This window comes from Dermacentor variabilis, chromosome 1 (genome assembly GCF_050947875.1).
Source record: "Dermacentor variabilis isolate Ectoservices chromosome 1, ASM5094787v1, whole genome shotgun sequence".
Classification (NCBI taxonomy): domain Eukaryota; kingdom Metazoa; phylum Arthropoda; class Arachnida; order Ixodida; family Ixodidae; genus Dermacentor; species Dermacentor variabilis.
The window spans coordinates 102894285-102921461 of NC_134568.1; the positions used below are offsets into that span (position 1 = coordinate 102894285).

At 43.2% G+C, this 27177-nt stretch overlaps 1 protein-coding gene across 1 annotated transcript in view; it reads right to left on the reverse strand.

The window, feature by feature from the left end:
• Positions 1-25551, reverse strand: part of LOC142582186 (dual specificity mitogen-activated protein kinase kinase 7-like) — a 50357-nt gene extending 24806 nt beyond the window's left edge. The window contains exons 1-4 of the mRNA XM_075691597.1: positions 25369-25551; positions 17855-17942; positions 14595-14835; positions 10173-10373 (exon numbers count right to left, since the gene is read on the reverse strand). Of these exons, the coding sequence (XP_075547712.1) occupies positions 10173-10373; positions 14595-14835; positions 17855-17942; positions 25369-25522 (684 nt within the window). The 5' untranslated portion in view covers positions 25523-25551. The remainder of the gene's footprint in view (positions 1-10172; positions 10374-14594; positions 14836-17854; positions 17943-25368) is intronic.
• Positions 25552-27177: the final 1626 nt, after the last annotated feature.

Here is a 27177-nt window from a genome sequence, read left to right on the forward strand (position 1 = left end):
CGAACTTTATTATAATTTTAATAACTGAAAGCCGATTTGGGAACAAGGAGGAAATACAATATATGCCCCAGACACTGCATATAAAATAAGCAACCGAATTACATAAGATTAGCTGAAAAAGTTGTTAGTTCAAGCAAATGGCCAAGTCTATGAAATAAACTGTCTGAATAGCTTTAGCTTATGAGGAGCACTATGAAAGTTCTGGAATCATCAAAAATGAAGAGTTTCAGCCTTTAGACTATTCCATTTTTTAAGATGCTCAGAATGACATTCTATGCACTTTTTCATTCTGGTAAACTTTTTTGAAAACAATCTTTCCCTTCATTTTTCTCAGAGGGCTGCAAGCGCATGCTTATAGGCATGGACAGCTTCTTCAGGGCTTCAGAACCTCTCACAATGCTAGTTTTTCACTATAAGAAGCAGCAAATAACCGCATAAAGTCAAAGTAGGACTGTAAAGTAGTTGAGTCATGAGTTTAACCATGTGAGTTCCAGAAGCTGAAGGGCGATGTTTGCTATGTGCGTAAGCACATAATCACTGTGCAAGATGACGCTCTTCAGTGCAGTTCCTTGCTCACTGCTCTTGCAGCTCAATACAGGAAAAGCTCGTCAATCCGAATACCGTGGGGGTGCTACAACAATTCGAATTATACAAACTTCGAACTAATGAAAGCCAGAGGAAAAAGTCGCTCAGTTAAAGTGCATATATAGTTTGACATAGCATGAGTGCGCGCGTGCACACGCTACACCACGTTGGTGAGGACAACGTCTATAGCTAGAAGCACTGGTGCAGCCAGCGTAACCGGATGCAGCCAACGCAGTACGACGTTGAGATGGCTCTTGCTTCAGCCACACGTTCGTCGCGCCAACTGCACTGATGTACAATGCATAGCATGGAGAAAAAAAATGTGCCCCCGCTGCTTTGCCAGCAATCGCAGATAGCCGTTCAAAGCAGAGCGCGGGTTGGAGATCAGCCAATGGCATACGCGTAGAAGCCTAGAGGGGACGGCATTACGGCTGACGCAGTGCAAGTGGTGTAGCGTGACTGACTGCAAGCAACACGCGCTGAAAACGTCCGACTATAAACGCGCCTTTGCGCCACCAATGCTCACCGCAGAGACAAGACCTGAGCTCTAAAATGCACTCGCGAAATGCACCACAACCTGCTGAGACTTCGGTCTCCATTGTACTCTCGTAGCTGCACCGGCTGACGAGGTTGCATGCTGCCAAGTTCCACTATACATATAGGTGGCGTCCAAACACGAAGAAAAGCAGGGAAACGACAAACAATGAAGGCATACAAAAACAAAGTTCGCAATAAGGGTTCAGAAAGTTTGGTGATGGGAATTCTGTTTTTTTTCCCTTTTCCTTTTTTTAATATAGGTAAGACATTAGGCAATAGAATAACAAGAGCCTGGTGTGGTGGCGCAACCCACCGCGTCATTCCAAAGGGGACGCTCATAACACACACACACACACACACACACACACACACACACACACACACACACACACACACACACACACACACACACACACACACACCAGAGCACCCACCCACCCATCCATCCATCCATCAATGCTTTCCTTTGAGTAATAGCCCCCAATCTCAAAGGCTATGCTTTTTGGTACTGCGAGCATCAACAAATGTCACGGCCACCATGTTTTAGGCATGACCTAGTGCCGCTTCTTGGCAGGACACCTCACAGAGAAAGAGCATAGCCTCCTTATGTAACATGAAAAAAATTAAATAAAAAAACACGCAGTGCCGCATATGCATTTTTATCTTGAAGGTCTTAAGAGAAGGAGAGAATTGACCTACAACAAAGGCGGTGGCCATGCCTGGCCAGGCACAAACGCATCTCTCTACAGTAAGGCCTAAACAAAGGGCCGCAGATGAAAAGAGCAAAGCTGCGCAGCCCGTACGGCGACGCAAGCATTGCCAACGTGCTCCCACACACTAGCACTCTCCCCATCCACGATGGCACAGAGTTCGAATTATCGGTGGTGGTACGGATTTCTGTGTGAATTAGCTGGGTGCCTTACATACTGCTTTGAATACATTGTTAGACGGACCATGGCAGCTACTTCGAATTATCAAAAATTTCGAATTAACAAGTTGTGAATTAACGAGCTTTTCCTGTATGACCTTCTGGGAGGCATAGTGTTACACACCATTTACATATCAGAAACAGTCCTTTGTACCTCAAGAGGAATCATCACAACATGACCATTTTTTCCAGAAGAAAGTTGCTACCATTTTCTTGTCAACAGTTCATGGCTGTTTGACTTTTGTTGGTGGATCTACATCAGAATTGAATCCATACAGGCAGCTGGCATTTCTTCTCAGGATGAACTGATTATTCCAGGGGGGGGGGGGGGGGGGTGTTATTCTGTAAGTGTCCACCTAGTGGACAGGTCCATTTCATCTGCTACCCAAGTACTCATTGACTGGGGCCACTTGTCTCGTTCTGACACATACCCCAGCGCAGTCAATCACAACTTCAGTAGCAGACAAAATGGACATGTCCACTAGGTGGACACTTACAGAATACCCCCCCAGTTTTCATCACTTGTAGCAATGTCGGACAACCACATTGAGCTGCCTCCCTTCAAAACTAACCAGCTTTTTTTAGCACCATTTAACATGGATGCACCTTTGCTCATCTGTCAAAGCATGAGGCAGCTATAGGAGTTGAAACTTTCTAACTGGCAGATGCTCATGCAAGATTTTTATAACTGCTAGCAATCTAATCTGCAAGGCAACTTAAATGTCCTTGATGTCACTCGACTGCTCTAGTACAATGAAGTTCCACATTGGAAATGTTTTCTTCACTCACTGCATTTGCCAAACACCCACTCCTCTCCTCGTCTTTCAATGGAGTTCTATCCCTTCTATATTCTTGAAACTGGTGGCAAACGCTACACATGTTGCTCACAGATGCTTGATAGGGTTCGTGGTAGAAGATAATAGTCAGGTCAACAAAGCATCAATAGCAGCATCCTATGCTATGGCTGCTGGCCACTGCGCTTCTGTGAACTTCCAATGCCTATCCACACAGACATCACTGCACCAGTACCAAAGCCAGAGTCATTGTTGCATTGATCTTTGCCTTTACAAAATGGTGAAAAATTTTTTGCAATGCTAAAGCCACACTAAAGACTGCTATCAGCATCAACACACACTATCTAATCCAAGCATGCAGCCACTATAGAACTCAAATTCAGTCAGTAATTGAGACCGAAGATGGTTTTATTCAACAGCCTCACTAGAAAATGGTAACAGAAGCAGTGTAAAAATTTGGAATGAATATATTGAATCTTGTCTTAAATACTGTTGTTATTCCTTAAGTTGCCATTATGTTCTCAAATACAGTCAATTCTCGTTACAATGGACCCTGTTAATCCGACAAAAAACATCCGTTCTATCCAAAGTCCATCACATCCGAAAAGCCTCCCTTCCGAAACTTTTATCGCAATGTCTAACTTTATTGCACAGTGTGAGTGACGAATGTCCAAAGTAAAAAACATACCAAAAGGTCGCTGTTTCACCGTAAAGGCGAAGCATTGATTCTGATAGCAAATTAAGGGGGGACGTGGCAATGAAAACAATTTTTTTATTTATGGGAATAGATTGATGAAAATTGGCATGCAGGTGTGATTTGTTATGCCGATATATAACTGACATCAGTTTTGTGCCATCTACTATAGTTTTTGAGTTACAACAATTGACAGTCTCTAATGGTCATCCCCAAATTAATTAACTACACATAACTTAGCCAAGATTTTCACATCAGCATGTTCACAAAGGCCCATTCTGTGCAAGAAAGCTATTGGTTTATTTTTTAAATGCCGAAATGAGCATAAATTTTTCTTTGAAGTTTCCTATGCATATGTCTTATTAACGACATTCGCAAAAGCCCATTATAAATTTTTTTATGCAGTGCAGATAAATATGGACAGCTTTATTGCACTCATCGATGTTTCAGGATATAAGTGCAAAAGACAATATTTTTGTGTTCATTCGTTGCGAAATGGCACTGGGATGACTACAAGCAACTACACAAAAAGTTAAAGCTGAGAACATGGAGCTCAAACTTTCGTTTGTTGTAAACCATTTAAATCTTTACTTTGAGCACCCAAAACACGCGTGGGATATAGTCCTCCGCCTGTGAGGACACATTTTCTTTACGTTTTAGTGTAGGTTTTAGCTTCTTGCCAGCCGTTTTGTGCACCTTAGTAGCATTCTTGTTGTGTCGTGCATCCATGCGTCGTGCAGAGGTGGATGAAAGCTAATTCAATACATCCGCTCTTGTCTCCTCTCATTAGTGAAAGTTGGAGATGAAATCCACAGCTGAATATTTGATGTGAAAACTTCTGCACATGTTGATGTCACGTCGTCAGCACCGCACATGGACGCGCTGCGCTTTCTTGGTCACCCTCGTGCACCAGTCATGCCTCGTCGAAACAGCTGGTGGCATCCCCTTCTACGAGTAGTTTTCTCCCTCTGTTCCATGCCTTTCATGGTCTTCCGTACACGTGGGCCGTTCAGAACTTGCTTCCTTTGGGACTCATCACAGAACATGTGCGTTAAGCTGCCACAATCATTAATCACATTGATCGGACCGCGCAGCTGGTCAGCAATTCAAATCTACATACCTGCCAACCTGAATATTTGGAAATTCGTAAAACTATGGTGGCGGGATTCCCAAGGCCTGGAGCAGTCTTGTGAAGATGTGTAGCAGACTTTGGGGTCAGTGCAGGGTTCTTGGGGGTTTGTGAGGAAGTCTTCGAAATTTGGTATGGCTCCAAAAACAAGCTCTGCTTGTTGCACTGCTTTGTTTCAGATAGAAAAAAAGCTGAGTAGTGGTTTCCACTAGTCGAGCAGCCTCTTCAAACACTTTCCCAACGAAAGCCAACGTGTCGGCGAATGCTTCAACATCTTTCTGACCTCGGCGTCATGAATTTTTTGGAACTCGATCTTTCTGTTTTCAGCTTTTCTTTAGGTAAAAAAAGATGTGAACCAAAGCCTCATCAACCTTTACAGGAAGACATGAAGCTGCTTTTCGGGCGGCCAAGTCGATGAGATGGCACGGGCAACCAACCCCTATCAAACCTGGTCAAGCTTCTCTCAATACAGTAGAAACACTGTTTTTCTTGCCGATCATGACATTGCCATTGTCCGAACATATAGCCAACAGGTTTCCAACAGGCAAATTCCGAGACATCATCACATCCAGAACCAGATTTGCAATCTTGTGACCCGTCGCTTCCCCTTGGATTGTCCAGAGGCAAAGAAGGTGGCTTTCAACTCTACTAATTTCTTTAATGAAATATGTAGCAACAAAATGGTGAAGCGGCATATCCCTATTGTTACTACCATCCACAGCGATCGAAAATACTTGCTGTTTTAGGGGATCCAGCAAAGAAGTCTCCGTGTTGGCAGCAACTTCCCGAACAATTGATGTAGTCTTTGTTCGTCCACAGGCGTAGCGTTTCGCTTCCCTGCACTTGGTGAACATCTTCCGGAAAAGCAGTCCAGCATGATCGCTGACACTCAGCAGGATGTTGTGTTCAACTAAAAACACCATGAAGAGGCATTCTGCATGATTCATACCGAGGTCGTTGTCGCTGCGTACAAAATTCGTTAGGCTTGGCTGGCTGTCCGCGGCTCGCACGTATCCCTGATGCTTTTTCGAAGTGATGTGGACCTTGATGTCAGACTTGCCGCCATGTGAGATGTTCACATCACAGTCGCACGTGGTGCAGAATCCGAACTTCTCTTTCTTCGACGGCACGAAGCACGGAAATTCTGCTGTGTACAATTTCAAAAACACTTGGAAGTACTTTCGGAGCTTTGAGCCCGCCATTGCACCGCAAGGCCGCTACAGGCCGGAGTCACACTGCATCTGATGTGGCAGCTAGTCACACAAAAGGCGAGGCTAACACTGCAGTGACTGGAGCTGACTGAAGTCCAAACCCATGTGCCTGCGCGAACCAAGGCAACAGCATGGCAACAGCTTCGCGGAGGCGCTAGAGGTGCTATCGGCACTATCAAGCTTTGGATGTGGATTCGTGACCCCCCTAGTAGACGACAGAAGTCACCACAACCTTGCAGCTGATGATGATGATACCACGCATACATATTGCCCGCTTGTGGCACTGCAAAGTATCAGGGTGTAGTTTTACTACATATTCAAGTTTTTTTTTTGCACAAATAAAATGTTTTCCAACAAATTTCAAGCCAGATTCATAAAATCGTAAGACTGCTCGAAATACGTACATTTTACGGAGAATTCAGAAGAGTTGGCCAGTATGAATCTATAACAGCGAATAGATCACGCCGAGTGCCCCACGTGACTATTGCGCCGAATCGCAATGGCGCTTGTGCCTTTTTTTTTCAATCGCATTTGCTGGTTTATTTTATGGTGCAGAAACACGGCGCTGCATTATCTTGAGCTCCGATCTCTCCTGTTTACGATGATACCAAGATGGGGGCGCTGCACCAACGGATGGCCGAGCAAACTGCAGTGCGACGGTGCCTTTCGAAGACCCTTTTTTTTTTTCAATTTTTGATGATAGCACTCTAGGAAAGTGTTTTCTCGGTTTCTGCTCCATATTTTTTCATAATATTTCACCACAAAGTAAATAAAGGTCTGTAGACCGCGAAAAAAGTAAATCAGAAAATTTTTACAATTCGACTACTTCAATTGCCACGTCCCCCCATAAGCAAGATAAATGCGGCAGCAGCAGCACAAATTGACCTACGTGCTGTCTTTATCTTCCAACTTCAAACTGAACGTCGAAAGCACAGTGCATATGAAGCTACCGGCACTGGGCGCTCTTCTTCCACATCGCAGATTACTTTGAAGGTAAGGCCCGCACAGGCACGTACATTGTCCACATTGCAGATCGCTTTCAAGATACGGCAGCCACACTGTAAGCAGCAGCTGCCAGAATAGAACCACCCCCTCTCTCGGCTAACTCCCCCCCCCCCCCCTCGTGCCTCGCGGGCGAATGAAGATGGCCCTTCCGCCCTCGCGCGCGCTATATTGAGCCGCAATCGTCGGCTGACTGTCTTCGCAGTTGGCGTTTCCATGCTGATTGAATTAAAGCAGAAAATTGGAAGACAGGCAGTAGACTAGGTTACACCAGCGCCTGGTTACACGTACAACATGGAGGTATGCACATAAAGGAAGCTATAGCAGCTAGGCTAGAAGCACATACGAGGCGGCCATTTTTCGAATGCCGATGGTGATATGGTAACGCGAATTTAGGGTCGTACTCGATTCTAACATGCATGCAATTTTTTAATCCGTTTTATTGGAAAAAAGGTGTACATCAGGTTCCAGTAAATACGGTATGTCCGTCAGCCATGCATGCTTTACGCGAAGCTTGCCGACATCCTTCTCCAAGGCATCAAGGCACGCCATGTAGTGCAGCAGAAGGTTCGTCGCAAAAACGAAGCCCCAAAGGGCTTCGTTTTTTTCATGCCGGGTCTCCTGTGAGGACAACGTTGAGGCAGCCTGCCCTGCCGCGTGATCGCTGCCGTCGTCGCCCTCACTATCCGATGAAAGCACGTTCGCGATGATCGTCTCATCGATTAGAAGCACTTAGTTTCCAAATCTATAGCCATGCGCTTACTTTTCACCAGCAACATTGTGCATTGCCAATGATCAGCAGGCGGATCAGCCATCTTCCGTTTCGGCGGAGAGTCAAGCGAAGATGAGAAACCATGTGGCCAAGAACGACTTCGACACAACCAACAAAAACGAACACGCGATTAAGCTGTTCGCAGAATTGCACTGAATGAGGAGCCAGTGACCAACATGCGAGTAATCTGCTTGCAGCGCAGTTGGCGCGGTCCATTTGTGTTTCGGAGGGTAGGCCATTTGTGTTCAGAGGGGTGGAAGGGCGAGGGGAGAGAGCCGTGCGGAGATGGCTGGAAAATGAGCGCGCGGCGGTTGTTGGAGCAGCGGCCCATCGTGGAGCGGCTCGAATTTCTAGTTTTCTTTTTTTTTCTTTTCAAGGATTTCGCATTTCACTACCTTTCAGCTCAGTCACTCAGCAGCCAGACTTCATCGTTATAACCAATAATGCGGCATCGGGGCATTGTAGTAACCGGGTTATTTCACCATGGAAAACATACAAAAGTCGACGGTGCAGCAGCTTCTCATTGTTGTAACCGATACATTGTTAAAACTGGCATCATTATAAGTGGGTTCGACTGTATTGCAAAATTTTTTCTACACTGTTGATTAAAAGTGAATGTATTTTTTTCTTTCTCATTTTCTCAAAACACCGATTTTTGACTACTTGCTGATTTACGGCAGCGATATCCCTGCCTTCAAGGCAGGTAGAGCCCTAATTTTTTTTTTGGCTCATAACTGAGTGCAAAGCACAGAATGGTAATAAGATATTTTGAAATTTATGCTTTAAAATTTTTCAGGTCTGCTTTAGATCATACAGTGGGGTACCCACATTTGGAACAGTGAAGATTAATTGCTACAGAATTAGTAAAATTTGTTACTTCAAAAAAGTATTCGTACCATTGTGTTCCTTATGTTTTCTAGTACCTAGGCATGTGCCAGTATGAATTTTTGTACCTAGCCCGGTTATTTTTCTATTGTTTCTGCAAATTATGAGCAATGAATTTCAGTTATCTTCAGAACTAAATGGCCTATTGGAAAAAGAACTACATATTTGAAATCAGCACAAAAATCATAAGAAGACTGTAAAGTTTCATTAATACAGTCAACGACTGAATTTTCGGACATGCCTGATATTTCGGACGTCTTCGCGGCACCGCCACGAGCCCCATAGAATCAATGTATAAGGGCATCTATAATGTTTCGGATGCTCGAACCCCCCGCTGTCCAATTTTCCGGACTTTTTGACGAGACGGAAGGTCCTTTGGCTCCTCGCGCAGCGCCCTTGCGAAGGAAATCGACTTGCAGCCAAAGCATATCACCGCTTTGAACCACAACTAGCCGAATCTAGCCGTCACACACCGATTTGGTCTGGCCACGCTGGCTATGTTCAACCCCGCACTTCCGCCTCCGGCGGAGTTTCCGGTGCGGCGCCATTTCGTTTGTTTGCGCAGGCCACGTTTTGGCTAGCGTGGTGTGTGGTTGTGCTGTTGTGTCAAGTGTGCTCTGCAACGCTAGGCCTAGATGCTTCGACACTCGTCAGCGAACTCCACTGTTTCTCCATGAACAGTTTGTTGACGCTGACAATGAGCTCGACTTCTGCCCAGAACTGACTGACGAGGAAATAGTCCGTCAGGTTATGGGGGATTCAGAAGACTCCAATGTTGAAAATGAGGAGCCAATGCCTGCGCCGTCTACAAGCTCCGTGTTGACGCGAGCACTGTTGACTCTTTCATCGGTGTACAGTGCTGACGTGACATTTTCTCAGATCGAGGCGAATATGATAGCATGCAACCGGAATGCCGTCAAACAACAATCAACAAGTTCTTCAAGCCACTGCAGCAATAGCACTGGCTGCCCGACGATGCACATGTACATAATAAACCGGCAGTCGGATGCATACAGAGTTTTTGAACGCCTCTTTTTATAGCCACTTCACTGATGCTTTGGCAGGGTTTCAGAAGCCTGGTACTTCACCCTTTACCTCTAGATTCGAGAAAAAAGAAAAAAGGTGCGTTTTTTCGTACTGCCTGAATTTTTGGACGTCTTTACGTTCCCTGGAGGGTCCAAAAAATCGGTCGTTGACTGCTTTGGCGAAAAAAAATGATGAACATAATTTCAATAACAGTGTTCCCCACAACTTTAGATTTTTGTTTAGGCACTTCCAACAGCTTGTGAGCTGTTGACCACTTAGAACGATTAATAAGAATTGTCACGTCAGCTGGGATTTGCGCAAAAGGCAGATGTCTATACACAGTACTTCAAAGGTATGCTGCTCCAGCTTGATCTGAATACCGTTTTTGTTTATTTGTTAATACGGCATTCAGATAATTAGGACATTTTTTTTGGTCCCATTACATCCGAATTAACAACTTTTACTGCAAAAAATATCTCATGTTTCAGTGAATTTACGTGAAAACTGCATTTTGCTGGCACCTGTTTTCTACTGTTTCTGAATCATCTGGTATTTCTTCACTAAAAGAGCTTACAGAGGTAAAGTGCATCTGTTAACCCCTTCCTCTACCTTGAGATAATGAAGGGCACGAAGGACTCCAAGGGCTGTCTTGCCAAGGATATCTTCAGGCAGAGCACGCGGCCTGAGGCGCTTCAGCAGCTTGTCAAGGCACGTCTCCATGAGCTCCATGCAAATCCAAACTTCACCCTCAGTAATCAAGTATCCCAGACACTGAACAATGTGTGGACAGTCCCGGCAACGAAGAACCACCTGCAAATATAAAATATGAGACCATTAGTTCCAAGACCGTGTTGTTAACTGTACCTGAAAACACTCGGGACATTCAAACAAACTTTGACCTTCGAGAAGTTTAGCATATACAGTCAATGTCCCAATTTTCTGGAACCCCTAGGGGCTGCAAGAACATCATAAAGGAATGAATGCATGCATTTTACTGCTCCTAAGGGCTCAAAACTGCCACAGGCACATCAGAAGATAGCTCTGATGGCCTGCCAGTACACTTATTGGGTGTATCAGTGCTTGTACTGTGGCAGGAGATGGCAGGTTTGGACATGTATAATTAAGGAATTGATTGTAGAAGGGTTGACATCTGGGGCAGTTGGTACATAGTTGAAGGAAAAAAACCAGTCACAAAAGACAAAGGACAAGAAGAGATGTTCACACCACAACGACTGGACTACCAACTGAGCCTTATTAGAAGTGGCATGGTCTCAGCAAGGCCAGCAGAGCATGCGCAATTGATTGTCTTGTCCTTTGTCTTTTGCGACTGGCTTTTTCCTTCAATAAAGAATACATACTCTGTCCCGTGACAGTGGCCCCTTCCCTCGCTCCGTATGCTTCACTATGTAACACCACTGTATTACTGCGAAGCTGACTTTCAGGAACCTGCATTATGCATTGCTTGACCCTTGCCATACTTTTCACGCATTGAGACTATCAGTGAGGATGACAAAAGCGGAGTTGGTGCCATTGCTGACAGCAGCGAATTCTTTCAATGAAATAGGCAGCACCGAAGAGCAGGAAACATTTGGTAGCAAATGTCAAAGCACCTAGGCCGAGCATTGCCGTAGCGGCTATGGCTGGTAGAGGATCGGCATGCAAGCATGCTGGTTCAATGCTGCAAGATAATCAAAATGCCAGCAGTGATGGCTTCAATTAATGGCACTTTAGGGCTTCGGTCATAGTAGAACGTCCGGAAAATCAGACCGAGTTTTAGCATCCAAAATTTCAGACGTCCTTATACATTGGCTCTATACGTGGCAGTGCTGCATAGGAGTCTGATTTATCAGGCATGTCCGAAAAGTGGGTCCTTAACTACACCAAGCAGCCTACACGCTTGCTCTTGCCCGTACTATACAAGCAAATACTGCACAAAATTTTATAGCACCTGGTATCCTACTTAAGCACAATGAATTCCACACACAAGAAGCTCCCTAACCAAGAGTTGGAAAGCTAGGCAGCAACAAGGGTGTGAAGGCTTGTGGCAGAAAAAAATGTGTTGCAGACAATGTTTAAAGAAAAATGTGCTTGAACACCAAATAGCACGTCATGGCCAGGAAAAAGTTGAAGCCATCAGTAGACAAGTGTGACGAGGGCTCAGATGGGCAATGTAAAAGTAAATAAAGCCATTCCTCAAAAATATTTATGCTAACTACCGCATTTAACTGGAATAAAGCACATCCAGTTTTTGTGGGTTCAATGCGAGAAAAAATGTGCACCCAATTGTAACATGCACCGATTTTAAAACAACAAAAAAAGTAGCAGGTCTCCAATTTTTCCAAATTATACATGGAGAAACCTGGAGAATATGCCTTTGCAGAGTGTAAAAATAATATGGTATGTCATCATTGTCAGGCAGCTCTTCATTGTGGTCTCTGGTACAACGTTCTTTAAGCAGTCCAGTGTTTGATTACAGTCTAATTGAAATAATACGAAAGCCCTAAACAAAACTCTCGCTGCAACTAATAATTTTCGTATCCCTGGTGAACACCCATAAGCATTCAACACATTTCATATCTATCGACAATGAACTGCATTCCGGCATTATCAAAATTTGCCAGAACGTTGGTTTTCACATTATTTATCTGTGCAACGCTAATACAGTCCCAAAAAGTGCTCAAATGCATTTTCTGCATACTTAAAGAGACAGAAACTGGCCAAAATGTGTAGCGAGACATTGATGGAAATGAAATTACCATGATTTATAGTGATAGAATCCAGCACACTGTTCGCAATTTAGGTAGGAATCACAATTTTAAATTCGCAAAGGAAGTCTCAAAAACCAGTAAGCGGTGAGACCTGGCGGTGAAATCTTCGTACTTTGGAAGTATTCTATGTGACTACTGTACGTAAGTGGCCTGTTATAAAGTGCAGCAGAATTATTGCTTAAAATTGCCGTTGGTATATTATTAGACAATCGCGCTTTATTCTATGCTTCAGAAAGCACAAGCGCATGCATGACTACGGCAACACGGTGAACTGTATATCACATGTGCAAAATTGGTTTCGTTTTGACTGGTTAAATACCAAAGCATATGGACAGCAAACTACAAGAACACGTAGCTATTATGGCAAAAATACTTTAACAGTTTGGAAAACATGAATCGCAGGAAGATCGACTTGATAAATAAAAATAATACTTTCTCACAGCTACAGCCGCACTTGTCATCTGCCTCCCGCTAATGTTGGCATATAATCGCCATCACGCCCACCTATCACCGTTTTCAACATGCCTCCGGTTAACGACTACATCCTCACTGCAGATAGAAAAACTTTGATAAAGAATGTTCCACAGCATTTTCTACGTTACCACTTCATGATTAGACACTCGGACCAGTAAGCTTTTCCCTGCACTAAAAAAATTGGTACCATGAAAATTGGTTGTCAGTCCCTTTAAGTTGCTTAAAATACCAACACAGCACACTTCATGACCGCCGCCATTTTTGCTTACAAAAACAGCAATGCCCCAAAAGCAACTACAGTCGTTGACAAAGAATTCCAACTCAATGGGGACTGCTACAACATTTGAATACAGTAGCAGAGGGATTTTTCGAAATCCAAGAATTCAGACTTGTTGGATATTCCGGACTTCCTAAATGCACCTTCAGGGTTCCCAAAGGGCAAATGCATTTTCGCAACCAATTTTTTGGACGAATTTAGGTGCCAAAGTTCCAATTTCCCAGGCAAAATTGCTCGTTCCGAGTCACGCTACCCAATCTTGGAGGCTACCATGTTGAATTTTCCGCTTGCTTGGCTTCCAGTGGCCCGCTGCTGTATAGCCTCCAAGATAGGGAGGCGCATGCTTTCAGAGAGAGCACGCAACACCCTCCGGTCTCGGAGGCTATGCCCACTTTTACTTGGCTGACAAAGCGCTCCAGGGGACAGCACTTTTTCTTGCTTCTTTCTTGTTTCGGTCTGCACTGTCGTGATAATCATATAATGCGGAATTTCTTTTTATTTTTTATTCTTATTTTTTACCCTTTGGGTTGCTTTTTGCATGTGGTGCGTCTATCTGCACTGTGTAGTGTGTGGTTCAGTGTGCGTTGAAGTTGACCTGTGGCGAGCAGAGAAAACAAAGTAGACATCCCACCAATGTGGGCTTGCTTATGGTGCCCAAGACGGTGGCCATTGCATAGGCTACCGCGCCTGCAGCCGTGGACTGAGAACTGGGGCCATATCGTGCCACTGACAGTGATGGTTCGAGAATAAGGTCCCTCATCCAACCACACTGGTTTATGTACCACCCAGCAGACATCGTGTAAGGATTCAGTGTTGCCAGATGGAGATTTGATAGAAGAAAGTTTTATTCTAGGTCAATCACTTTTGTGAGATGCATCAGCATCTACAGGTGAGTGTCCCACACACATGGACAACGGCATTCCTTATGCCAGGACAGCGTGCTTAGCACTGCAGATATGCTGTTGTTGAAGCATGGGGGCACACTGTGTTGTTGGCAATGCAGTTCTGGATAGCCTCTAGCAAGACTCGCCGAAGTAGGCAAACAGACTTTTGATAGTAAACTTTTGTTTTTGAGCTCATTCCGTCTGTGATGTCTTATTTTGCCACAAAATTTAAGCAACACAGAATTTTTCACTTTCCCCACTAATTTCATTAATGTGTGGCTCAACTGTTTTTGGCATTTCACACATACTCCACAACTGCAAACAGAAGGGTGGCTCACACTTCAACTAATAAGCGTGCCAACTTCTACTGCAACCCATTCAGGTCTTCGAAATGCTGAAGAATGTGCGATCCAGCTCCACTATAATATATTTAAATGAGCTTTCATAATAAAAGCTGAGCGCCGCCGCCACCAACCTATGCGAAAATAGTGAAAACTAATTAATTTGCAATCCTTTATGACAATGGCAAAAACATTGGTAAAGGTGCAAGTTGGAATGAGCTAAAATACGGCAATTCCTCAGTAAGGATTTGGGTTACAAAGTATGCTGGAATGTGCCTTGGACTTGCCTCAAGATCCATGGTGATACGCTTGTTCTCCTCACGATTCCCTGAACGACGCATCTGCTTGACAGCCAGCACTTTGCCTGTGGGCCGGTGGCGCATCTTAACCACATGGCCACATGTGCCTGACCCTAGGTCACCAAGTTTCTCCAGGTCAGCCATTTCGACTCGATGCTGTTGGCCACCAATGGTGAGCACATTTCCTGCCTTCAGAATCTCCTTCAACTTGCTTTCGGAATCCCCACCACTGTAATTCACAGAATGAAAACACAAATAAAACATCCTTAGCTGGAAACCACATGGCTATGCATTATACTCTAGTGTGTTTTAGTTTGGCGTTATTACGCTCCGCTCAGCAGCTGACCAGAGTGGATTTCCATTTCAGCTCTGGTCAACCGCAAGCGGGCTAGCGGAGAGACAAACACAGTCCACTTACAAGCTGCTTGAGCAGAGCATGCTGTACAGCACGCTGGCTAGCATTGGCATCAGAAAGGATCGGATTAGATGCAGAAAGCAAGCTCGCTGGCTATCATGTGGCGTTCCCCAAGACTGCACTTGATTTACCACTGGATAAAATCGACTGGTAAGGCATTATAAGCACACGTCTAGATACTTCATGGTCAAACAAGTTATATATATTCGTTTTATTTCATAAAAGCGATCAATGGGTGTTTTTATTTTGTTTCATTACCCTGAATTTGGCCAGAGGGCGCTGCAACCGCGAAACGTCCGCTTCACTACGCTAAACGTGTGACCAAAAGGTGAAAATCGCCCACCACACCGCTGTGGCTTAGCGGGGCAACTCAAAACGGAGCGGACCGTAAAGACGCTCAACTACAACACTCTATTAAATACAGTGCAAGTAGCACACACAAGCAGCTTACCCACTAATATAACTTAGCATGTTCCCAAATGTGTTTATAGATGGTTGTCAATGGGTCTCGGCTTGAGACAAGGCAGGCAAGGTTCAAAAGCACACGAAAACTTCAACTCTAGAGGAGCAGCAGCAGAGGTGAATGATACAGACGCTAAATTGAGCATGCTCCCAAAGCTATTTTATGTCTAAGTGCAAACTTATAGCCGAAAATCAGACATGGAAGCCTGCAGTGACAATGAGCAAGCCAAAACAGAATCTGTTGCCTTTGTTATGTTACCGCAAGCAGGAGTGTTTGGAAAGCTTTCAGAACCCAAACGTTGTGAATGTGGCCAAACATAACCAGGCATAATTATGTATGAAAACAACAGCTGAAATGCCATCAAAGCTGTTCAAGTAAATCTGATGGAGTGCCATTATGCTTCAAGAACTCTTGAAGCAACACTATTTTTAAAGTGAAACCTTGACCATGTCCATGTAAGCAATGCTACTTAAACTTTACTCAACTACTACCTAAGTTGTGCCTAGGACAAGTTTTCTTGCACTAAGTGTTCGGTTAAACATGGAACATTGCCAAAGCCATGTTTCACTGCAGAAAATTAAAGCTTTTGTCATCACAACAATTTCAACTGGACGGCATTATATTAAAAAACTCGCGAGGTGTTACGACTACTTGATGTTTCCACTAATATGGTCACACCTTTTTGTTTTTCTGGACAATTTGTGGCATGTATACTTGGTGACAACTTAGTATGATCCAGTATAACAACAAGCCTACAAAACTGCACTGCTCTTGTTGTCTGTGCCTCCGCATTAGAAAGCGTTAGTTACAAAAAGCAGTTTGCCTCTGCCTTGACGTCACAGAAATGAGCAAACATAATTGGCAGGCATATCTACGCAAATACTTTTAAAAATTGGACAGCAGTGTATTTGCAACCCCGTTTTTAGGTTGTCACTGACTATAGTAGTGTTTCAATTACACATAGAAAATAGATAGCTGCCAACCATTCATCATGCCAAGAAATTGTTCAGGAAAGTCTGGACACTGAATTTTCATCCTCCGAGCATAAAAGGTAAATGGGGTTCTGCACTCCATATCCCCAGTTCTCTCTTGAAACGGCCTTATAGCAGTAGGAAGGGCATTAACAGAGCAGGAATATTGAAAAACGAAGACTGAAGACAAGGTGGCAACCATACAACATGAGGAGGCATTGCTTTTTTATATAGAATAATGTGGCCACAACTCATGAATGCTTTGACTTAAGGCACTGCTCTGTACAGTAAGACCTCATAAGGATGCGGATGGAAAGTCACTATATATTTGCTAAAAGCACCTGTTAGCCACAAATGACTTTGAACATTGAATAATACTACAGCTGTGGCATTTTATGCCAGAGAGAGAGAGAGAGTGCGTGTGTGGATGAATTTTTCACGTATCTAGACAGGAAAATAAATCTATTATTGCAGCAAGCAGATGAGTAAAGCTCATCACTAAACGCATGACCTGGATGTAATTGATTGTGCAGGCTCTTATGAAAGGTAATCAGCAGTTGCTTATGACTACTAAAGAAAAAAAACCTCTCTACCGCAGTTACTACAGTGATAACGTCGGGTCCTTTCACATGCACCAAGACTGCCGTAGCTGGCTAACGGCACCTTGTACCTTCAAAAACAATAGCTGTTGGCATATTGATTGCACAAGCACACTTTTAGAGTGTTTCACAACATCATATGGTTCAAGAGACCGAGTAAAAGCGCACAGCTTTGTTCTTTATTCGTCTAACACGCATTTTCTTCTTCGTCCAACATCATTTGGAAGGAAATATGCAGCACAAAATGGCTATGAACATTCTTTTGCTTTAAAAAAGAAAAAGAAAGGAGAGGGAGAGAGAGCAAGGACAAAATTGGCAGCATCCCATGGTAAGAAAACTTTGTGGTACATCCGGCTGGTAGCACTTTGCATCTGGCTCAACATCTCGTGTTCTTGGCTCGTTTTCAACATGGGAGCATGACTTGGATATGGCAGACTTCCACATGCAGTAATTGGCTTGGCATCTGCCTTGGCAATAGCAGCAGTGAGTGCACTTTTTGTTGGTTCGTCACGATTGTTTACAACAGAAGCACTGACCTGTTTCTGCTTCAAACCTTAGAGAGCTCTGTTGGGTGGCTGTACGTTCAGTGCTTGTTAAAACAAGGTAACGAATACTGATATCTTTACCAGGCTTTCAACAGGAAGTTTTGTTTCATCTGCATTCTAACAGTCAATTTCCCCAAAACCTAGTCTAACTGCACACATGAGGTTCCTTCCAACACTATCGTCTTGATCTGGCAGCTATCTTCAACTATGCTGAGAAAATCCAATCTTACAGATATTATTTTGCTTTTCACTTACCTATCTTGTCGTGTGATGATTGGACTCGATGTAGGCAGAGAAAACTGTTTCACAGGTCTGCTAGGTGCTGCCATCTCATTCAGCAGGACTGGAAAGCAAAACCAAACAACCATTTATGCTCCCCCAAGCAATGAAATTAAATAAATTTAAATCCAAGACAGGTTCAGAATGCTGGCTGTCACAATTAAAAAAACATGGCTGTATTCGAAACATGCTAGTTCTATTTAAGTATTTATTTATTTACAATACCTCAAGGACCCTGTAGACAGTTCTTACATAAGGGGTTAGTTTGCTCCCATGTGGACGTCGTGGCTCGTCTTTCCTTCCTTCACGTCACTCCCCTGTCCTGTAACCCTCCTTTTGTGTATTATGTACTTCACCACAAAAAATATAGGCAGTTGTAAGTCAGTGCTCTGTCTGTCTCTTTTCCTTGTCCTGTTAGTCCTTTTTTCTTGTCCAACAAAAAGCTCTCCTGATGATGATGGCTAAAAAATTATGCAGATTTCTGCTTGCCACAAAAAAGGAATGTTCAAGCTAAAAAAAAAAACACTATGTGATCCTCAAAATTACCGCTGAGACATAAGAGACATTTCAGACACAAGAAAATGCTGAAAGCACCGTGTTTCCAGTGGAAAACATGAACGAATGGCAAGCGTGTAAGTGCAGAACCTACTCGCTGACCACACTGGACGTGGGAGAGGCAGGCTCAGGCATGCCTCCAAATAGTGACACTCGACAAAGGAGCTGAAATGACAGCTCAGCAGCAGGACCACCGCAAGTCAAAACATGACCAAGCACCTATGCTTCGGCCAATGGTTCTTTTTCTCTAATGTAGGTGATTGCATTCCCAAGAGGGTACAAAAGTAAACACATTCATCTCCTCATAACCTTCTCTCAGGCAGTTTTCGAGAGCTGACAGCTCTTTATGCAACAATGTAAGCAAGTGTATGTTTTGTTGTATGTTGCCTTGTCTCTGCCTGGGCCCTCTTTGATGACTGACCGAGTCCCAACTCTTTTCTATGAGCTATTGCAACAATAGAAACAGTGTTGCAGGCACAAGAACTTATGCTGTCCACAAAGGTGACATGGCTAGCTATGGTGTTTGTGCCATAATTAACTCATTCAGGTGCTGTGTGCACAATTGTTCACGCCAAGGTAATGTTTCGAAATCAAAAGCACTGATGAAAATAATTTAACACATGTTGAATACATCTTGAAACACTTCTGATTGGACCCATGCAGAAAGTCTGATAATATGTTGAAGTGTTTCTGTAAAACAAGTTGCAATGTAGAATGCTAGGTGTTTGCTCTTGGCATCAGTATGTTGTAAAGTAGTGTGTTCCCTTTCATTGTTTTTCATGTTTGTTGTTTTACATCAGACATTTCAAGTGCCTGGATAGGTGCTTTGCTGGTGTGAAATACTTTAAATTGTTGATGCATAGGTGATATCTGACAATCCTGTAGAGTTTTCACATGCTGTCCACATTCTGTAAACTTGACTAACTCACTGAAGAGAAAACTGTTAATCAATAGTTGCAGCAGTAGACCTTAATACATAGAAATACAATGAATCTGAAGGGCCAAGGTCAGTGGGTACAGTGCGGCAAGAATTAGGTGTAGGAAAGCATACTACATTAAGGAGCATGAAACTTCATGTAATTTGGTGTTCCAAATGCCGCTGTGGTATGATATAGGCACACAACACTTTTCAGTTTAACAAAAGATTTCCAAGCAGATATAACCCGTTCACAATTGACATCAATTTGAAATATCTCACATTCATCATAAGCAGGCTTTACTGCAGGACATTCCTCATTGTCACATATCAACAGTGCAAACAGAAAAGCAGTTCAAGGCACATATGTTGTAGTGATCCATTGCATTTTTCACTTTTTACTATTTGCCATGCTGAGAGGCTGATTCCAGCAGTAATGATAATGCAGCAATGTCAATGACAATGGACAGAAAGAATTAAAAACACAATGTTGCATGTAAACACCCATTTTCTAAAATACTGTTGAACTAAAGCCTGAAAACTGTAAACATGGCTCTAGCAAGTGGCACAATACTCCCACGTGACATGGAATGCTTCTGGAAGCAAGTGCTACGTGAAAGCAGTTCACATAAACAGCTCAGAGAGAGATGGGGAGCTGGAAGGTTAACCAGGTTGCACCCCATCTGCTAACCTACAGTGGAAGATGGGAAAGCAGGAAGAAAAAAGAAAGGACAAGAACACTGTTCCTTGAACAGCAAGGAACAAGGTTCCTGGCTGATGTAATGGAATATATATAGATACTATTTACAAAGACATGACATCAACTTAATTTTGCATGCAATTTTTGACACGCTCAAAGCAGCAACTCCTCTTTAAAAGCAAATATGAAAGGCTTGAAAAAGAAAGGGGCCGAATAACATGTATGACACTACAGTGTAACATGTTTCAAACGATTTTTACTGGTCTATATAAAGGGAGGAAAGCATGAATCTTTTCTGGAATTCCTCACAGATATAATGGGATATATATGAGGTACTATCTACAAAGACATAACATCCAGAGAAACATTAGCGTTGATAACACAATTTTTCATGTCATTTGTCCCATGCTCAAAACAGGAGCTCCACATGAAAAGAACTAGCTATTTCTGCACATGTGGACCTTCAGGCAAATAAAATCCTGGATGCTGCTCAGATAGGAGTGACAGTATTAGTCACTTTTATGGCTACAATGCTGACTTGGTGCTCAAATCTTGCGCCAAGGTGGCATTTTCTAGCACATGAAGTTTAATATAAGTTCAAGTGCCTTAATTGCTTGTTCCATCCAGAATAAATCAGAAGTATGCATGACACCAGACAAAATACGAGTGCTGTGCTAGTTGATTCGCGGTGCACAGAAAATGAATCCCACTTTTGTTACAACAGTCAGTCCAGCTGGTATAAGGAGAGTTACAAATCCAATGTCTAGATCATTGTCAGAACATGTTGGCAAAGGTTTGTAATGTATTAAACATCTTTCACTCAAACTGCCCTCGCTTCATATACATTTTCAGACAAATAAGTAGCATCCACAGCCACCACTTTTATACCACTGCATAGTACTATCACAAGAAAGATCACTATGATAATGAATGGAAAATGAACTTGGCATTCATCAAAAAAGAAACAACCAGCAGACAGCTGAGCTTGTCCATTGTTGCACTTTTCTGATTTACTTTCAAGGTACAGGAGGTGCACAGGTTATACACTGCACACTCAAGAATTGGTTCATAAACACTATGGTAGCATCACCTTTCACAGTAATGCCAAAACATTTAGCAATAAGGGTGCCAAGGTCTCACAACAGTGAAAGTGTACTTCGTACAGAACATTCAACTCAATATTCAAGGACAATTCAACAATCATCAGCCAACAGACAATGACCCCAAGGAAAGCATACGGGAAATTATTTGTGCTTTTAATTGAAGTGAAGAAATTATAAATAAATGGAAATGAAAGTGGACGAAAAACAAATGGTCACAGGTGGGATACGAAGCCACGTCTCCGCATTACGCAGACAATTCAAGGATTGCAGAGGCCAAAATTCAAGGAAGTAGAAACAAACCTTATTCTTACACATACACTGAAAAATAGTAAATATGGCATTGCACCACTGAGCCCAATGTCACAGGTTCAATCCCGACCAGTGGCCGCATTTTTATAGGATGAAATGCAAAACTGCTTGTGTACTTAAATTTAGGTGTAGGTAAAGAGCCCCAGGTGGTGAAAATAGAGCTTTAGTTTCCCATCACAGTGTGTCTCATGATCAGATCGTGGTTTTGGTCACAAAAAACTCCAACAATATAATTACTTTTTTCTTGGCTACAAATGTCTTGCAGCTAATCAGCTGCTGAGTTGAACACATGCTTCAACCTCTTGAGGTGGCTTTTGAAAAACGACTTTATGACTTTCACATTTTAAGGACGTAAATCACCTTCTAGCAGGATGGTTAGTAGTGCTCGGCTTCAGCCGAAGATACTTGCTCCTTTAAAACCAAAAGGTTGAAACTTACTTGCAGCCAGGCATTTGTAAAGCTTGGGGCACAAAAATGGAGCCATGGTAGCAGCAGTATGAACCAACTAACAAAACAACAAAAACGGTGGGGCACCTTGGTTGCTTGATATGGCTTTGTCACTCCTCGATGGCAATGGCAATGACAATTTAAACAAGCCAGTCATTGGTGGCTGTGGATACGCATCGCTAAGTGACACTCCGAAATATCTAGGTCAGTTTCCCGACAGTGTCCATGGCATCGCCCCGATGCTGAGTTTGTTACTTTGAATGCTCAAAATTCACCCCCAACACCAATTTTCAAGGAATTCAAGGAGCCCATTTATTTTCAAGGAGTTTTAAGGGCTCTTGAATCTTTCTTCAAATTCAAGGGTTCTTAAGGATTTCAAGGAGGCGTATAAACCCTGTGAAAGTGATATTTTCATAAACATCACATCGGCTCTTTCTGAAGTAATGAGTAGGCAACATGTAAGCATTTTCTTTCAGATGAAAAATTTTTACATCTTTAGAAACACATCTTCGTCTGCGTATAGTTATCTAAGCCATAAGATACCTTAAATAGAATGTAGAAGGTGATTTCGTGTACAAAAAAAAGTCTTTTTAAAAAGAAATATATGTAATTCTATAGTATAGTAGCTTTGACACATCTTTATCACAGGCCTCAGGATATGTTTACAGGTGTGTGCACCACAAATAACTTTGTAGATTCAACATCAAGGACTCAACTTTAAACTCGCAAATTATGGCTGAGGATTGAATCTCAATCAAGGTTGAGGTGAAGTCACTGGCAGTCATTGAAGGTTGAGTATCAAAGATCATTTGAGGACAAGGAGAGGTCGCTTGCCATCTTATTTCCTGGCTGTAAAATTTAGGCTTACTGCAAATGTAGCAAAGAATAATCAATTAAATACCAAACAGGTTTTAAAGTAACCCCGAAAGTAAACAACCAGAATAATATTCATAGGGCCAGATTAATATTCTAAGATGAGTGCCCGATACGGCCTATGCAGAGCAATCAAGTACTGAATAGAATCCGGCAAACGAAAAATAGGAATTATACTGGCCCAGTAATAATGGCAATGCTTGCAGCTACACAAGTTCCAGCCAATGCATAACAAGTTGCAAAGAAAATTCACTGCTGTAACTTTCCTTTAGTGATGCAGCTAAGAGAAAGCTTGCTGTACAAAACAAATGAAGTGCATCTGGCTTGATGCTGTTCTTAAAAGCTTCCATTATGGTATAAATGACTACACATGCTGCTGCACAAAGCTCATGTAAATTACATCCAAGTAGGGGGTTACGCTTTGAATGGCACGCAGCCATCAAGAGTTCAATAAGTAAGACCCCATATGAAACTTAGGTGTGCACAATGAAGGAGACAAGCGATTATACTTAAATTCACAGCATGTTTTTATGAATAACAGCAAGTGTATTATATGTACTTACTGTTATTGAGGGCTACACAGGCACCATTTTGGCAAGCTAGGTAGCTTTACACAAATTTCAAAGAGGTACATAAATCTTAGCTGTGGAAACAACAATGCTCATTTCATAGTACTGTTGGCTACTCTGGAGTGCCGATGCACAGAATTTCAATTATACTTGCTCCCAGTGGCAGACATACGAGCCTATTATATTGCATACAATCCAGCAACTAGTGCCAAGTGAGGCTACTCACTTTTTGTAGTGCTTGTGCAGCAGCAACTAAAGAAGATTGTGCCACATTAGCCTCTCAACCTTGAAAAGTCAATCAGTCGCTTGCCTATTCCAAGCTGCCTGCCCTTAGTGTAATGTCTCAGACTGAAGGTGTAGTGTGCACATGATACACTCATGGTGCAAATGCTGGCGAGTGCAAGTCAGACATGTGCACTGCCTACAAGTGCAACACAAGCACATCCCTCAGATAAAATGGCCAATGAATGCAACAACAAAAGAAATGAAGGCCAACACATGATGGATGATGGTTCCCATATAAACACACTTCCCTTACAGGCTAGTGGCTAACTTAAGCCTGCCAGAGGCCTGGCACATGCATTTGTTGCACATGCTTTGACTAGCTGTGCTATTCCACAAAAAGTATCCTTGCTAAAAGATGGCTGCTAGTTGCAAACATATCACTTGGGTATATTAATCATTGGTTGTATTAAAATACTGTATTTTAACACCTCCCACACAAAGTACACCATCTTGACATCACAAGTCATGGGCAATACATAGACCTCAACTTACAGCTTTGGAATATTGCTAATTGTACCTCTTGAAAACTAACATGATTATACTTATCAGGAACTGGTGCTTCTCGGGTGCACTATGACTGCTAATATTACAGGAATTCATGTGCATTGTTAAGTTGTTTACACGTCAATAAATTGCACATTTGATCAAAACAACATAGCAAGCCAGGTACATCACTTTGACAATCGGCATTCTAACTATGAAGAGCCAGACAGTTAGCTACAAAAGACAATGCATGGTAAACTCAATTCGGGCGGAGACCTGTGCAACTGTCATGAGACTTTTGCCTACAACATATATGCCGGACTTGAAAATTCAAACTATTTCAGAAAACCAGGTAAAGATGGGGCAATACTTATAGGCAGAAACAAAGAAACACGCGCACGCACAGGCACGTATTCATACTTCAGCTACATAATACTGAAGTTTCTGCGAAACAGGCACTGCACTTCACACAATATTACGCACACGCCCTGCTGGATCCCGAAACTAGCAGCCCCATGCTCAAACTTCTGGCAGTGCAATATGGGCTCTGTGAAGACACTGAAGCAACTAGCTCAGCACGTGCCTGTCTGCACGCTCAACACATGGGGCGACCAAGAGCATCAACCGGGTTAGCGCTCTCTTCTGTCACCTGGGGCAATGACAAGTTCAAGGCCAGAATCTCCATCGGCGGCAAACTCGCAATCCGCACAATCCTCACACATTTGTCGCACAATATTCGACTTGACTCGATAAAGCAGGCAAAATTGCTTGCGTTAACGCATTTGGGCCCGAAACATCTACAGAACACTCACTCCGCATTTGGTGATCGAATCGTGGTTTCACGAACACTGCAAGGGTTGTGCCGTTGTGAAACTCCGATAACATTATGATCTCGAAGCTAAGAAACGGTGATGGGATTATGTCTGCACAGCCAGAATACATGTGAAACGTAGAGTTGTTGCGAATGCGACATCTTGACGGCGTAAATTAGCGCAATCCGCTCCAAGCGCAATACCAGTTTCCTCGTCAACTACCGACACACACAAACACACACGCACAATCTACCAGGTAGGATACTTGCACAGTTACGCACAGAGCGGAACCAAGCAAACACCACACTAATGTCAACATGTGAAGAGAAAGAACTCGATTGAAATCAGCTTATCAACAAGTTCGCGTTAGTTTAGAAGAGCCTTTCTCCTCACTTAAGCCTACCTGGCTCAGCGGGCTACGACGTGAACGGTACTTACAAGGTTTGGGCCGGGACCGTGGCGTGTGCTGGGGGCTTGAAAAGTTCAAGTTGAGATCACGAGGTAGTTTGTCCTTCTTCTTAGCGTCATTTTCCGCACGAAGTCTGGCCTGCAGATCAGCTAGCTTATTCTGAAACGACGCCATGGTCGCCATTCTGAACAGTTACTATTTCTTTAGATGCCGCCAGTGCGTATTCACATGAAGCAAGCCGTATCGTAATTCTACATCTATAAAAATAACAAAACCTCAAATTGAACAAGGCAAAACAACTTAAACTGTATTACAAAGAAAATTTTGTATAAGAAACTGTCGCCCCAAAAGAAACTTACAAAACAAAAAATGGCCGCTGGTACGAGGCACTGTTTTATCCATAGAGTTTTGCATAGTGAGAAACTCTATGGTTTTATCATACATATAACTATAAAAAAAAGTCTGCACCCTTTGGGGTATATATCTGCCACACAACGATAATCGTCATCTGCCTTGCTTGCGTTTCCTTTCTTGAAACCCGGCACTCGCTACTTTCCTGTCGAGAATGCTGCGTCCCACTGATAACGCGCATGCCGTTCGTGACTGGGAAGTACCGGGCTCGCCGCGTTAGAGAAAGGAAACGCGGGAAAGACGGATGACAATTATCGTTGTGGGACAAGATAAACCCCAAAGGGTGTACATTTTTCTAAGAGTGTACACTCTTAGAAAAATTTACACCCTTTGGGACTTATCCCACAACGATAATCGTCATGTCTTGCCAGCGTTTCTTTTCTTTAACGCTGCGAGCCCGGTACTTCCCAGTCACGAACGGCGCCGCGTTAACAGTGTGACGCAGCATTCTCGACAGGAAAGTAGCGAGCGCCCAGTTTTCAGGAAAGGAAACGCAAGCAAGGCAGATGACGATTATTGTTGTGGGACAAATTTACACCCCAAAGGGTGCAACCGTCTTAAGAGTGTAGGCACAGTTACACCCTTTGGGGTGTATCTCTGCCATAATAATAATCATCATCTGCCTTGCTTGCGTTTCCTTTCCTGCAAAAGCCGCGCCCGCTATTTTACTGTGGGGAATGCTATGTCATGCTGATAACGCGCATGCCGTTCGTTACTGGGAAGTACCGCGCTCGCCGCGTCAAAGAAAGGAAATGCGGACAAGACAGATGACGATTATTGTCGTGTGGCAATAGGGTGTAATTTTGCTTAAGAGTGTGTACACTCTAAGAAAAATTTACAATCTTGAGTCGTATCTTGCCACGCAACGATAAACGTCATCTGTCTCGTCCGCATTTCCTTTCTTTAAGGCTGCGAACCCGGTACTTCCCAGTAACGAACGGCATGCGCGTTATCAGCATGACATAGCATTGCCGACAGGAAAGTAGCGGGCGCGGCGTTTTCAAGAAAGGAAACGCAAGCAAGGCAGATGACGATTATCGTTGTGTGGCAGATATACACCCCAAACGGTGTAAACTTTCTTTAGAGTGTACACTCTTAGACAAAAGATACACCATTAGGGGTGTATATCTGCCACACAACAATAAACGTCATCTGCCTTGCTTGCGTTTCCTTTTTTGAAAACGCCGCGCCCGCTACTTTCCTGTTGGGAATGCTATATCATGCTGATAACGCGCATGCCGTTCGTTACTGGAAAGTACCGGGCTCGCCGTGTTAAGGAAAGAAAATGCGGACAAGACAGATGACGTTTATCGTTGTGTGGCAAGATACAACCCAAAGGGTGTGATTTTGTTTTAGAGTGTACTGATATTAAAGAAGTACTCTCTTAAAAAGCATTACACTTTTTGGGGCTTATCTTGTCCCACAAC